This window comes from Ornithorhynchus anatinus, chromosome 15 (genome assembly GCF_004115215.2).
Source record: "Ornithorhynchus anatinus isolate Pmale09 chromosome 15, mOrnAna1.pri.v4, whole genome shotgun sequence".
Taxonomy (NCBI): Eukaryota; Metazoa; Chordata; class Mammalia; order Monotremata; family Ornithorhynchidae; genus Ornithorhynchus; species Ornithorhynchus anatinus.
The window spans coordinates 23,458,430-23,473,414 of NC_041742.1; the positions used below are offsets into that span (position 1 = coordinate 23,458,430).

General features: G+C 43.3%; 2 protein-coding genes and 1 long non-coding RNA gene across 4 annotated transcripts in view; 1 reads left to right on the top strand and 2 right to left on the bottom strand.

Moving 5' to 3' along the window:
* The window catches only part of VEGFD (vascular endothelial growth factor D), a 32,787-nt gene extending 19,551 nt beyond the window's left edge, over positions 1 to 13,236 (bottom strand). Inside the window, exon 1 of the mRNA XM_029079755.2 lies at positions 12,557 to 13,236. Within this exon, the coding sequence (XP_028935588.1) occupies positions 12,557 to 12,646 (90 nt within the window). The 5' untranslated portion in view covers positions 12,647 to 13,236. The remainder of the gene's footprint in view (positions 1 to 12,556) is intronic.
* The window catches only part of LOC120638853, a 46,111-nt gene that overhangs the window by 21,604 nt on the left and 9,522 nt on the right, over positions 1 to 14,985 (top strand). The window lies entirely within an intron of this gene.
* PIR (pirin) overlaps positions 13,502 to 14,985 on the bottom strand; it is a 72,057-nt gene continuing 70,573 nt past the window's right edge. For both annotated transcript variants that reach the window (XM_003431075.4, XM_016228017.3), the window contains one exon: positions 13,502 to 13,822. In XM_003431075.4, coding sequence (XP_003431123.1) covers positions 13,707 to 13,822 — 116 coding nt within the window. In that variant the 3' untranslated portion in view covers positions 13,502 to 13,706. The remainder of the gene's footprint in view (positions 13,823 to 14,985) is intronic.

Below are 14,985 nucleotides of genomic sequence, written 5' to 3' on the forward strand. Positions count from 1 at the left end.
TCCCTGGACCGATGGGATAGAAAGTAGACGTGGAGCTGGGGGACAGACTCAACCCCCTCCAGAGCACGCGCTGTCACAACACCAGGGTCTGCACCAGACCCGCCCTGGAAACACGTGTCTTCACATGTCTTCTCCCCAGTTACATGGAGCTCTCTATCTGTGGACTTAATGCATGGCTCAGTGGAAAGAGCCTGGGCTTCGGAGTCAGAGGTCATGGGTTCGATTCCCCGCCCTGCCACTTGTCAGCTGTGTGACTGTGGGCGAGTCACTTCACTTCTCTGTGCCTCAGTGACCTCATCTGTAAAATGGGGATTAACTGCGATTCTCACGTGGGACAACCTGATTCCCCTGTGTCTACCCCAGCGCTTAGAACAGTGCTCTGCACATAGTAAGCGCTTAACAAATACCAACATTATTATTAATGGACAGAGTCCAAGACCAAGAGGCAGTTGACTCAGGTGCGAAGCCCACCTTTGCATCTTGCTTACTGTGTGACCTCATCTGTCAAATGGGAATAAAACATTTGTTTTCCATCCCTCGTATAGACTATGAGCCCTAAATGGGAAAGGGATTGTGTCCCAACTGATTATCTTGGATTTAACCCAGCACTTAGAGCAATGCTTGGTGCAAAGGAAGTATTCAACAATCACTATTATTTTTATTTGTTGTAGTAGCGTTTACATGGCGGGTTGGAGATCTGTCACTGGCGAGAGCAGAGCACGAATACATTTTTCCCCTAGTGAAGCCCTTTAAAAGACAAGAAAAATTGCCCCGTGTGGATCCAGACAATATTAAGTGATAATCCAAGACAAAATGTTATACAGCCTTCAGAGAACAAAACCATGTGTTGGTAAATGAATCCAGAGTCCACATGCTCCTGGGGAGATGAGGAAATGGCACACCTCTCTCTGACTTGGATGTTCAAATGCATTCTTGTCTCCTGAACTGTGAGGGCCTCCAAAACGAGAGCCGCTTTAAAAATTCAACCCTCGCTGCTTGGGTGCATATGATTTGCCATTCAGAGCAGTTACAAGAACGTTTGCTGAACTCGCATTAAAGTATACAAGGCCAGCTATATTTTAGCTAATTTAGTCACCCCACTATCAGAAGCCGTGTGATCTAGTGGAATAGCATGGGCCTGGGAGTCAGAGAACTTGGGTACGACTCTTGGTTCCATCGCTTGTCTGTTGTGTGACCTTTGTCAAGACACTTCACTTCTCTGTGCCTCCGTTTCCTCATCTGTAAAATGGGGATTAAATACCTGTTCTCCCTCCTGTTTGGACGGTGAGGCCTATGTGGGACAGGGACTGTGTCCAGCTTGTGAACCTCAGAACTTAGAACAGTGCTTGACCCATAGGAAGTGGTTAAAAGAAGTCATTATTATCATTATGATTATTGTAATTATTATTACTACAGTCTCCAGACCAGTTCCCGTGCCTGGAGCAGCAGCAAATTATTGCCACTTCCAAGGAAAGTGAGTCCGCTAAGAGATGAAGCTAATTAAATGCTGACTAACATATCATGCGTGTGTTCAGTCTGGTCTCGGAAGCAAGAAGTTTAATTATCCATCTCAGAGTCCAGGTAGAGTTTCAGATGGAATAACAATGTACAAACAACCCAGGCAGCTCTGTATGGTTGTGGTGTGATGCTTCATTTCCAAAAGAGCAATGAAACACACAGTTTTATGGCGAAGCTGCGATGGGCACCTACTATTTTGGTCCGAGCCCTGCTAGAAATACGCAGCTGGGTGGCGTCCATTTATTGCTGTGCATGACAGCGTGGCCTACTGAAAAGACCTTGGGATTGGGAGTCAGGAGATGTGCGTTCTAATCGATCCTCCACCACTGTCCTGCTGTGGGCAAGTCACAGTTTCTCTGGGCCTCAGTTTCCTCATCTGGAAAATGGGCCGAAGATACCTGTTCTCTCCCCTTCTTGAGAACAAAGTGCCCGACTGTGATCTGGTGATCTCGTATGTACCCAGCACCTAGCACATTACTTCACATTTAATAAGCACTCGATAAATACCATCATCACGATCAGCATCATGGCATGCTGCCTGGTGTGCTTTAGAAAATTGGCAGGTAAAAATACTGGTATTTGTGAAGTATTTACTATGTGCCAACCACTGTACCGTATACTGGGGTAGATTCAAGATAATCATACGAGACCCGGTCCCTGTCCCACAAGGGGCTCAAAGTCTAAGAACGAGGGAGGGAGCTCAAAGTGCCTAATTGTAATAATTGTAATACTTAAGTGCGTATTATGCCTAATTTAATTGTAATACTTGTTAAGCGCGTATTATGTGCTAAGCACTCTGCTAAATCCTGGGGTAGTTACGAGTTCATCAGGTTCCACATGGGACTCACAGTCTAAGTAGGAGTGTCATTCCTTATTCAAAATCATCTTCCAGCAGGAAGTGTAGGCAGATCTGTGGTATTAGTTTTGGAATAAATTCCCTATTTTTGCACCAACCTGTTATCCCCTTTCTCGGAGCTCTATTCTTATCCCCCACTGGGAAAGAGGTGCCAGTGGGTCTTGAATGAATTATGCTGGAGAAGGTGAAAAGCCAAATATCTTTCCCTCTCTGAGATAACTGGTTCCTGCCCAAGGAAAATGGTTATTTAAGCAGTTGCTAATGTAAATTAACGAGTAGACATTTTCACTCGATTAATGACTCCGTGTGTTTGGAGCACGTAATATCATGCCCTCGGCTCTGCCCCAATGTATGTTTTCACTCAGCGTTTTGGCTACGATGCGATGACAGAATTAAAGAACGTTCTTCTTGCAACATGAGCCTGTTGGGCAGAGGGCAAAGTAAGCCCAAACTGTCTGGAGGGCCGCCCCGGGCAAATAATAAGTGCCGGGATGGCCATTCTGGTTGGAATTATTTCTGAGGGGATTTTTTTCCTTCAATGCAATCGCCTAAGACAGTGCTCTGCACAAAATAAGCACTCGATAAGTACATTGATTGGTTGATCGATTGCCATGCCTCCCCTGCCGCAGGTCGAAAGGGGGGGCTGGCCTGTCTGATGGGGAGCTCTGGACCAGGGATTGCACCGTGGCCCAGGGCCCGGTTTAAAGGTCCCTCAGAGTAGGATGCGAGAAGGTGGGCTTGGTCTCACCGCAGCGTCGGCCTCCGCCAGGGCTCACGCGGCAGCCATTTGAACCCCGGCAGTATTATCTGCTCTCCAGCACGCCGGCATGGTTGCAGGTAGGGTTGGGGGGTGGGGGGTGCTTTACAGTGGGGAAGCTTCTATTCTTTCTGCCCTTGTGGTTGCCCGGAGGCAGTCCCTGGCCTGGCCTGGGAACTGTGGGGTTCCCATCATCCGCTCTGGGTTCCGGGAAAGTTAGAATCCGCTCTGGGTTCCAGGAAAGTTAGAACAGCTCTCACCCCGCCCCGGTGGAACACCTGCTTGCTGGCATGATTTCAAATGTCTTCTTATTCTGCTAAGAAAACGTTTTACTTTCTCCCTGCCCCCCCATTGGGATACAGCTTAAAGCAGTGTTGGAAGAAATGGTTTGTGTATATGCCTAATAATAATTATTATCACGATTGGTATTATTATTTCATTTATTAAGCACTTACAACATACTAGTTGCTGGGGTGGATACAAGGTTATCAATTGAGACAAGTTCCAGGACCACACAGGGCTCACAATCCATCTTCTCCATTTTACTAGAGGAAACTGAGGCCCAGAGAGGTTAAGTGGCTTACCTAAGGTCACCCAGCAGGCCAGTGGCAGAGCTGGGACCAAAGAGTCTCCTGACTCCAAGTCTAGTGCCCCTCCCACTACGGCATGCTGCCTCCCCACGTGGGTGTGTTTGTGATGTGACACATGAGGGTTTGCAAGAAGATAGCTCTTGGTTACAGAGAAATAGGCGTAAAAAAACTCGTCTGGTTAAACCCCAATCCCCTGGATTAAAAGGCCTTGTTTGTAAAACTTATTTTCCTCAGTTCTTTGGGAAGCATCATCTGCTCCCATATTATGCGGTGGGTGTGGAAAAGGAGACTGCGGTGTCCAGCGGCTGGGTTTTAGAGCAGGGACTTGGCCCTCCCTGTCAGCTCATGGTCTTTGACATGGTGACAGCCCATGTCAGCCTGGAGGGTGAGCAGGACTGTGAAGCAGGGCATTTAGCTGCACTGGTGAAGTTCCCTAAGGTGTCCAGACCCGGACCTCTGAAAAGAGAAGCGGCGAGATCTAGTGTAGAGAACACTAGCCTGAGAGTCAGAAACTGGATCTGCTGTTGGTTTGCTGTGTGACCTTCAGTAATTCACTCAACTTCTCTGAACCTCAGCTCATCTGTAAAAATGGGGATTAAGGCTGTGAGATCCACGTGGGATATGGACTATGTCCAATCTGATTAACTTATCTCTACCCCAGTGCTTAGTACAGTGCCCGGCATATAGTAGGCACTTCAGAAATACTATTAAAAAAGGGCGGCGGGCGGGGGTGGGGTGGGGAATTCTTCCCACTAAACACACAACCCCAAAGCCCCAACTGCCTGATAGCCAGACTAGAAAATTAATTTTCTTGTACAATCCTCTGAGCACCGTAGAGGCTCAATAAATGCTATTAATTAAGTTTGGGGTAACAATAACTAGTTGCTAAGCTCCAGCTCCAACTCACCTCCTTGAAATATCACTTAGGAGAAATTGAGTTTCCCAGGGGCCCAAGGGTATAGCTGGGCTCAAGGTTGTTAGAGGATTCTCCAGTCATATTCAAACTGCTGCCAAGAGGCTTTAGAATATTTTATAGTGACCCTCACCAACCTTTTGGAGGTATACCCTTATTCATTTTACGAGGAGGGTACTCTGAAGCAACACTTCCTGGACATGAACCTGATGACCCAAAAGTCCTGGTCTCAAGAGCTGATTCCACCCACCAAGTAAGCTCGCTGTGGGCAGGGAATGGGTCTACCAACTCTGTTACATTGTACTCTCCCAAGCGCTTAGTACAATGCCCTGCACATAGTATGCGCTCAATAAATACAATTGATTGTCATACAGCAGGAGGGTGGCACAGCTGGGATTGGAACCCATGTCCCCTTGACTGCCAGCCCACAAGGAGCTTACAGAGAGATCAAAAGATATAATGATGCATCACAGTAGCCATAGGGGAAGCTGGGAGACTCTTTTGTTCATAAATGCGTCACAAAATGATATGGCACCTTGACTTGCCACTAGCAAAGAGCAGGTTTTCTCCCGCTCATCCCAAATGGAAGAACGGCAGCCAATACTGGCTGGACTCAGGTCACCCTGAACACATGCAAACTAGTTTTCCTGGAAATGTGGTTTTTCTTATGTAATATTTCCTTGGTCTTGCAGGGTTCACAGTCAAAGGAAAAAGGCTTGTCAGTGTTTTAATTGAAGATGACTCTCTTGGCCAGATGAAAGCGTGCTTCCCTAATCACGACCCAGTCCATTACCCATTCACGGGTGGCCTCCAAGTCCCCCTCATATCATTCAACCAGATTTGCTTTCATAAAGAAAATCAGCAAGCTCTTCTTAAAACATCAGCAAAGCTTTTGAATGCAGGGACTCTGCCTTGCTTCTCCTAAGTGCTACACAGAGGTGCTTCACACTTAGGTGCTTTTTAATGTCACTGAGAGCGAGCAATCAAGAAGTCTTCAGGAGTGAAAATCTCTTTGTGGTGAGGAAGCGTGTGTTCTGGTGAGTGGGGATGTGTGTGCGAGAGTGTGAATGTGTATATTTAGAGTACCTTCCTGAAGATGTTCAGTAAAAGCTGAGCAAACCATGACCAAAATAGCTCAATAAAGAGCAAATCCCACCAAAGAGGCTTCTTCCTTTATCTCTCTTCAAAGGGCACAGTTCCAGTAGCTCTAATAGTGTGGTGTATGAAAATGACAAGGTAGCTGCTAGACCGATATAGTCACGAATTGCAGGAGAACAAATACCCTGACTAAAATACTTATAGAGGGAGGAGGTGATTTAAATGCTCCTTTCCAGAGGTTTCCACAGCTGGACTCTACGATTATGAATATTTGACCCTGTGGTATGCCAGAAGTGTTGGTTGTTGGTGGGTGCTACAGGCAGGTGGTTGGAGAAAAACAAATCTAAAGGAGCTTGCAGAGAGAGGCTGGAGGGCCACTGAGAGATTCCCAATTCCTCAAAAGAAGTTATCTCTCTCTGGCTACCCTATTTCTCCTCCACAAAGGTATCTGGGACAAGAGACTTATTCATCAGAAATGCCCACACAGAAACAGAAGTTTCTGATTAGCGGATGACAGATATTACTCTTCCTCCATTTCTCGGGGTCCCATAGTCAGTCTTGAACTCAGTAATCAATAGTTTTGGGATATTTCGGAAGCATTGAAAGACATCCTCTTCCAGCTAAAGTGAGATTTAGCAGAGATATGGGCTGATAACATGAGTCACATATGCCTGACCAATGAGAAATATACAAAAGTGGGGATAACATTTTTCAGCAAAATGTCTATTAGTTCATTATAATGAGCACTCACTGGCATATTTGGTTTGGGCCAAGGAAGTGCAAGGATGGCATCTACTGTTAGGTTATATTACGTGAGCTCTGCATGCTTTTCCTCTCTTCCTAGCCTGACGTTATTTTCTTGTGTGAGCAAGTTGGATCAAAGAGAAAATTAATATGGATCAAAAATAAGACACTCTAAGCAGCAGTTAGCACCCTAAATCAACAACAATGAAAATGGCTGTTGCTGTTGGCATACTATTTTTGTTCCCTACAAATGGAAACTATGGCGAAGCTGGGAAAACCCCCGCTTAGGCTGTATTTGTTGTCTGAAGGAAGTGATGTGATGTTATTCTTACTGCATGACCTTTTAAAATCCACCCTACGCCATTGAGATTTAGGCAATAAATACACAATATCAACAATTCAATTTAGCACCTTTTAATGTGGAATAAAGAGAATATTAGACTCCAAGTGGGCAGGTAGGCTATGTGTTAAGAAATGTATTAAAAAAAATCGGTTGGATCTTGCAAATGTAGCCGAACACACTAAATACTCTAAGCATGCCCGAACTAGAAATATGCCAGTAGATCAAATCTATCTGCAAGTATCATTAGCCAAAGGAACTGAGATTCAGTAGCTTATAAAAGAATTCTTCGATTCTTCCAACCAAGTGCTATGCAGAAGTCAGAGGTATTAAATTCTGTCATTACAGCGTGAGGTGTTTAATCCCCTAGAGACGCTCAGATTTCCTGATTTTCGAAGACTGAGTTTTTCCTGGCATCTCACCAGGGAATTGATGGATACTGCTTTGCCAAACCAAGGGGCACTGATATTTCCTGATTTGCCAGATTTGAAAAAAGAGCCTGAAGATTTCCAGGACAGTTTTCCCACCGGGAAAAGGGGCTGCCAGGCTGCAGGGTAGTCCCAGTGGGAGGAGAAATCACATACTCAGAAAAGACCCGCTCAGCCTGTGATCCTTGGGATGATTTAGGGTTTTAACCCTGTTGGAACACAGGTGCTTTAATAAATTCTATTATGACTACTATAATATGATACTGCAATCTCCTTGAGGGCAGGAATTATATTTGTTCACTTCTTCGGGGGGATTCCACAAGCAGTCAATCCAGTGCCCCGCACAAAAAGGCCCTCAAAAAATACCGATAAAGAATGCTAGACAATATACCCTTGCACTTCACTGCCTTGAGAACAAGTGCCCCAGAGGAAGAGAAGATGCAGGAAAGCGCTGGGCTGACAGCCAGTACAATTTGTAGGGCTTGGGCCATTATTCTCCAACTCATAAGAAAGTGGAATGTTGAGTCACAGATTTCTGAAAGATGATCCAAACATCAGACTCCTGCTGTTAGCTATGCCTTTAAATTCCAAGCAGCCTTTTAGTAGACAAGATGAGCTATCATTAAAATGAGCCCTGGTTCCTTTCACATAACGGTCTGTTAGAGCGCTTGGCCATATCACACATTTGCTTGGTGAAAAGCATTGTCCTACCTAAAGCAATTAAAAATCATATATGATATTTCCTACTATGATGCAGAGATGTAGGATAATGTCAAAAGACAATCTTCTTTTTCTCATGAAAACCTCTTTGAAGGAAATGGAACAGGAACTTGCCTGTTGCCAAGATCTCTCTTCAGACTGGAAAGAAAGCACGAAATGATGCAGTGTGAGATGAAAAGGATCAAGAATCTCTCCTTGCAAATGTCAAAGAGAGCTACCATAAAATAATCCGAGACATTTGGACAGGCCAAAGATAATGGATTGGTTCGGCCTTGCTTTGTAAAATCTTGCTGGATTTCTGAAAAATGAGGTCAAAAGGTATGAGTGAGGGGGCACAGGGATCCCTCATGGAAGAGGGTTTGATGACATGATGAGCAGTCGGTTAAAAATTCATAGTCACGCCGACAGCCCAGACACATTTCAAACTACACCTCGTTTTTCCTTACACAAACTTTTGGCAAAAATGGCTTTTTGGCTCTCTTATAACTTAGATCAGTGCACTCAAACGGTACCATCGAGGAAGAGTTGGAAAGTTATCTTAAGTATCTTACCTTGTCGTGGCAATTCTCATTCTTACATGTTTCATTTCCCTCGAGCCCCAAGTTCTATATGCAAGCACTTGCCAGGGAAATACTACACACACAGTTTCAATCTCTCACTTGAAGAATGTGACCCACGGGGTGTGCCATTACCAGTTTCAATAGTTGATATTTGCTATTTTTTCAATGCTTTAGGTAATCTGCAGGAAGATAGTGCCAGGTTTCTCTGCCCTAGGGAGGGATAAAGTGGGGTTTAAAGTCAAAAGAGTGTTTCATAGTGAGGTACATCATTGGAGGTAAAGTGTGTGGGAGGACTATCCACTGATATCAATTCTCCAAAAAATAAATTGGAAAGAAACCTGAAGGGATTGGGAGAGAGGGCTTTGAACAGCAATCCACACACAACTCGATAGAAATAGCGACCCAGAAATAAACGGCCTAGTCACAAGTCATGAGTGGTTCTCCTGGAGAGCTGCCAAGTCATATTCTCAAGGGACAGCGAAACTGGCTAGGGCTTGCATGGCAATTCTTTTGAGAACTAACTCATGTAGGGATTTTTTTATATGCCTCTCCAGTCAGTACCTTTGACCTTAACAGCCAAATCAGTGTGGTGTTTCAAGCTCTCTTATTCTGCACATAAAAGGTGACTGTCACAGGTATGGAGGGTACTACGCCGGCCACGCGATTGTGAGCCACTTAGCTCCTTTGCAGGGAAAGAGAGCTCATTCCATGAGGCCTCCCAGATCTTGGAATAATGCCACACTCTCCTAGAGTTGAAATAACTTGAGCGCTGTTGAATGATCTTTCTGGGAAGGGAGAAGAGGGAGGAAAGGGCAGCAGCAAGCTTGCTTGACAAGGGTGCTTTGGAAGGTTCTCTCAACCCCGAAAGTGTTTTCTCCATGGCGACCTTGAAAGACCTCACTGGTGATGGGACTGATATATATCCTACCTATCATTCAATCAGTCGGTCAGTCAATGGAACTTACAGAGCACTGAACACTTGGGAGGTAAAATACAATACAGTTTGTAGATATGATCCCTGCCCTCAAGGAGGTTATAATCTCGTGGGGGAGACAGACATTAAATTACCGATAGGGAAAGGGGCAGAATATATGGATATGTAAGGATGAAGTGCTGTGGGTGGAGTCAGTATCAGTGTGCTTAAGAGGTGCATCCCATGATGGCCTCAAAGAGAAGATCTGCAACAGGGGGATACAAAGAATGGGGCAGTTCTGCTGTCCATAACCCCAGTGTAGACATATCTGGGATAGAAACCAGTGAATTTGCAAGAATGCCTTAGGCACCCGAGTAGTACAGGGCAATGTTTGGTCCCAAAAAGATGTGCAAATAAAGCAGACAGAAATGAAAAAAGACAATATCCCATAGCACTGGAGTAGCTGCTCTGCACTAAGTAAAGGATCTAAGCACAAAAAAATTCTTGTATTACTAGACTTTTCTGAAAGAGACACACAGTAGGAAACTGAACGAAATCTGCATTTTTAAATCCTCTCCTGGCATAGAATAGAACTCATTCCCCAGGTTTGGGAACAAGAAGCTACTTGGAATGATTTTGGAAGTCAGAGCTTCAACAGATATCGCTCGGGCAAGTAACCTTTACTATCGTAGAAGACGTTGGAAAACCAGAACACCAAAGCATTAAGTGGCTCGGGGGTTTATCCTTGCACCTACTGCACAGTGGGATACCACTGGGGGCCCTCTGTGAAGTGTGATTCTGTGACTGGAACTAATATCCCCATACTAAAATCTCACTGTAAAGAACCTTGGGTTTCAGACCATTAACATGGTCAATGGGCTTCAGTTTCATAGACTTGAATTTAGGACAACAGAAGAGATGAAGTGAAAAGTACATTTTCCTATAAAGTACTTTGTTCCTGTAGAAGTTTTTTTTTTTTCCCCTCTGTCTTTATCCCATCCTCTGCCTTTCCCCTCCCCCATTCCCTTCCAGGGGCAGGAAAGGGGGGAGGAAGAAGCAGATCCACACTACCCCTGCGTTATTTCTGGAGTATGACGGATACTTGATTATGAAATTGCAGCAAGAGCTCCTGGCCAGACTAGAATTAACCTCCTGTGACTTTAGAAATCAACCTTTTCCTTATAGCATTAAGGCTTAACCTAGGTACAGAACACTTGAAACCTGGTATATAACCTCAGAGGATTTTGTTTCCTCGACCAAACCTCCCATACAGCTGCAACAATACAGTACTTATGAATTCTAAGAGAAAACTCTTAGTGAAATCAAGCCTCATGTTAACATACATTTGCCAAGCACATCCAAATTCTGTTTTTGTATTATGTCTAAAAGAGATGTGAAGCCTAAGGGATTTGATTTCCCTCAAATGAAATTATTCTGCCGTTCAAACCATCTAATCCAGTTTTACCCTCCAGTCTTGAATTAATATATCAATCAATCAATCAATGGTATTGAGCACTAACTGGGTGGAGAGCCCTGTATAAGCTGGGTTTGGGACACCAGGCATATCAGACCCTGAACCTGACTCAGAAGCGGTATAGCTGGTCACCAGTCTAGGCTGTATGAATTCCCTGTGCTGCTTCTTCCACAAACCTTGAAAATTCCACAGTTGTTGGATTTAAATGCATCAAAAAAATCAGTTTTGGCTGGGTGGACCAAAAAGAAAAAAAAGAAAAACCCTATAATTACAGTGCCACTCAGCTAAAGAATGAACTACTGATGGTTTTTATAATTATTGTCATTATTATATATGCTAAGCACTGTTCTAAGGGCTGGGCTACCTACAAATTCCTGTGGCACATGGGGCTTACAGTGTTAGTTGGAGAGAGACCAGGCATTGAATCCCCATTTTACAGGTGAGAAAATTGAGGTAGAGAGGTTAAGTGACTTGACCAAGGTCATGCAGCAGGGGACTGGCAGAGCTGGGACTAAAACCCAGATCCTCTGATTCTGCCATAAAGCTCAAAATCATGCGATCTTTCCAATTAACTGCTTGTTTCAGAAAACTAATCCAGTGTAACATCTGAGATCTCCTGGAGCCCAATGTCAAACCCCATCTCAATGTAGTTCTGCCAGTGAGTCTAGCTAATCAATCAATCGATCGATCAATGCTATTTATTAAGCACTTACTATGGGCAGAGCACTCTACCGAGGACTTTGGAGACTACGACAGAGTTGGTAGAAACGTTCCCTGCGCATAATGAACCTACAGTCTAGTGGGGGAGACAGACATTAATATAAATAAGTAGTTTAATATTGTACCTTGGACTGTGGGGCTGAGGGTGGGATGACTAACAAATGCCCAAAGGGGCAGGGGTGCTAATGCGTAGCATATTCTCTCATTCTCATTTCAAAGGTTCTCATTTCAAAGGCTAAATCCAAGACAGTGGCTTGTTATTGCTATGTTTTGTCACTTACGAAAATCCCCAAGGAAATCAACTCTGAGAACATTCTAAGTGGTCCCAGAGAAATGTTTCACCTGCAAAATCCCTTGAGGACACAGTGCTTTCTACAAGGTTTCAGGCAACTGTTGAGCAAAATATGAATGACATTGTTAGTGGGTTTACCAAAAAATTCTGCTGTAGAAAGTACTTCATTCTCTAGAGTTTTTGCAGAACTTAAACTAAATCGGTCCACTCTGGGAACAGCAAAAACACAAAGTCGACTGTAGCTCAAAACCAGCAAGTGCCTCTCATGAAATACCGGGCAGAAAGATACCAATTTAGTGGAGCAAATCCGTTTGATACATCTTTTTAAAAATCCAAATTTTATCCTAATCCCCAGTGCCCATTTTCTTTTACATTCATTTTTCTTTTTCATTCGGTACTCAAATAAACGTTTCATTTACGGCCTGAACATTGGGTGAAAAATGAAACAAAATTCACAAGTTAAATCTAACTAATCTAACAGAATGCTCTCAATATGCATCTCTAGGCTTCTGTATTTTAACAACATTACCCCAAACCAAGGAGCAAATATAATCTTCTAGAAAAGCTATGAAAATCAGTTCTCTCTTAGAAATAAAATGTCCTTATTACGTTAACGAGATATAGTTCACTTACCTTTACAGGTCCGTACTCATAATTGGATCCCTGCATCAGATGAAGAAATGACATCATGAAAATATTCACAATTGCCCACAGTTTATCCATTTTGATTGTTTTTATATCCACGGAGTACTAAGCAGTTGATATCGTACAGCTGGACGAATCTCTTTCGAAATGCATCTCTCTTCCAAAGTGAAACTTTCCAAGTTGATGTTTTCTGAAAAACCCAGGAGTTTTTACATAGAAGAACAAATCAAGTTATTAGTGATGTTACAATCTAAAATAATTGATTCGGCTCTGTCAGGTTTTTTGTGTAATCTTAGGGGGAAAAAAGGAAGTTTTAAAATTGTTCTTAGGTTCTCAAAAATAATTAAGTCCAGATGGTAGTTCTTTAAGTTGAAAGATCTCCCACCTGAAAATCCAAAGTACCCCAAATCCATTTCATGTCCAGAAAATTAAAAAAAAAATCTCTTCTATTCTGTCCAAGTTATTGCTTCTTTTCAAGTTGGTAGAATAACAGCCAATGTTTTGCGTTTGAGAGAGCAGTAATTCAATTCGGTATTAAAACTTTTTTCACAACCTTCATGGAAGCCTGCAGAAGCATGTGTCTTAAATTTGATACAGGCTTTGGCAGAAAATGCAGTAAGGTCTTGGCTCTAATCCTATTACGTTCCTACCAATAGCGTGGCTGGTTTTAGACTAACTGAAACACCCTAGACTGCTATTATTTTAAAACAGATAACTGGTAACATGAAACTCCTACATGGGCTGGTATACAGTTACTAACGTTACTCAAGAAGGGATCTCAGAGACTCGTTTACATGCTCCCAATGACCTAGGATTTGCTTAATGGAGTTTCACAGAGAAAGTAACCCAAACACATTTAGGTTTGTTTGTTGGTTTTTTGTTTTCATTTTTTCTAAAGGAAGCTTAGGTAACAGATCAAAATGAGGAACACACTTTTGTTTGGGACCAAGAGGATATTTATTTCTGGGCACCAGCACACCTTGTTCCATATACCATATAACATGTGTTAATATTTATACATGTGATTTGAGAAAAGCTTTATTTCACTGCCAGTTCTGTTGTTTAGTACATGGAAAGTGTACTACAAAAATATCTGTTCTGGAAAGAAAATTGCCACACATGCTATTATTGTTGTTCTTCAATTGTTTCCTATTTTTGATTTCCAAGTTCGGGCTCTTTCAAATCCATTCTTCGCGCCTCTGAAGTCAATAATGGCCTGTGAGATTTCTTCTTCGGTATTCATTACAAAAGGACCTATGACAGAAATACACAGTTTTATATGACTTCTTGAAAACAATAGTTCGAAGAGATGTCTAAGCAGAAATATATTGTGTCAGTGAGTGGTTATTTCTGAATTTCTTTTAGGGAAAATGGTGTCAGACCCGCAATTTAACATGGAGGGAGAGATTGGGGAGGGAAGAGACTAACTTTTCTGCCCTGAGCTTCTACAACGTTGGTAGTTATTAAGCGCTTACTAACCAAGCAATCAGTGGTATTTATCGGGTGCCTAATGTTTGTGGAGCATGTGGAATAAGAGGGCACTATCTGGCCCTGAGGAGGAGTACAATCTAAGGTGGGGGGAGAGGGGAAGAGAGACAGATAGTAAAACAAATTACAATTAGTACAAAGATATGTATATAAGCCAGCCAAAGCACTTTAGTAGATACAAGGTAATCTGAGAGTTCACAGTCCCTTATTCCATCTGGGGCTAACAATCTAAGAGGTAGGGAGAAGGCAGGAATTTTATCCCCCTTTTACAGATGAGAAAATTGAGGCACAGAGAGGGTAAAAGATTTCCCAAGGTCACAAAGTGAGCCACTGGTACAGCTAGTAATAATAATAATAATCATAATAATAATGGTATTTGTTAAGTGCTTACTATGTACCAAGCACTGTTCAAGCGCTAAGCACTGGTCTCAGCGCTGGCCTCCTCGTTCCCAGGCCCTTGGTCTCTTCCCTTACTCCATGGAAGCAGATGGACACCTAGAAACGGCATGGCCTAGTGGGAAGAACTCGGGCCTGAAAGTCAGGGGACCTGGATTCTAATTCCAGCTCCGTCACTTGCCTCGGAGTCAGAAGGACCTGGGTTCTAATCCTGTCCCTACGACTAGTCTGTTTTGTGACCCTAGGCAAGTCACTTCACTTCTCTGTACCTCAATTAGCTCATTTGAAAATGGGGGTTAAGAGGGTGAGCCCCATGCGGGACATGGACTGTGTCTAACCTGATTAGCTTGTATCTACTCCAGTCTTTAGTACAGTGCCTGGCACATAGTAAGTGTAACGAATACCATTAAAAAGATTATTCTCCCCATTTATCACCGCAGCACTTACACACCCACAACCATCCTCTGCACTTGTAACCTAGACGCTTCATGACCTAGTGAATAAAGCATGGACCTGGAGTCAGAAAGACCTGG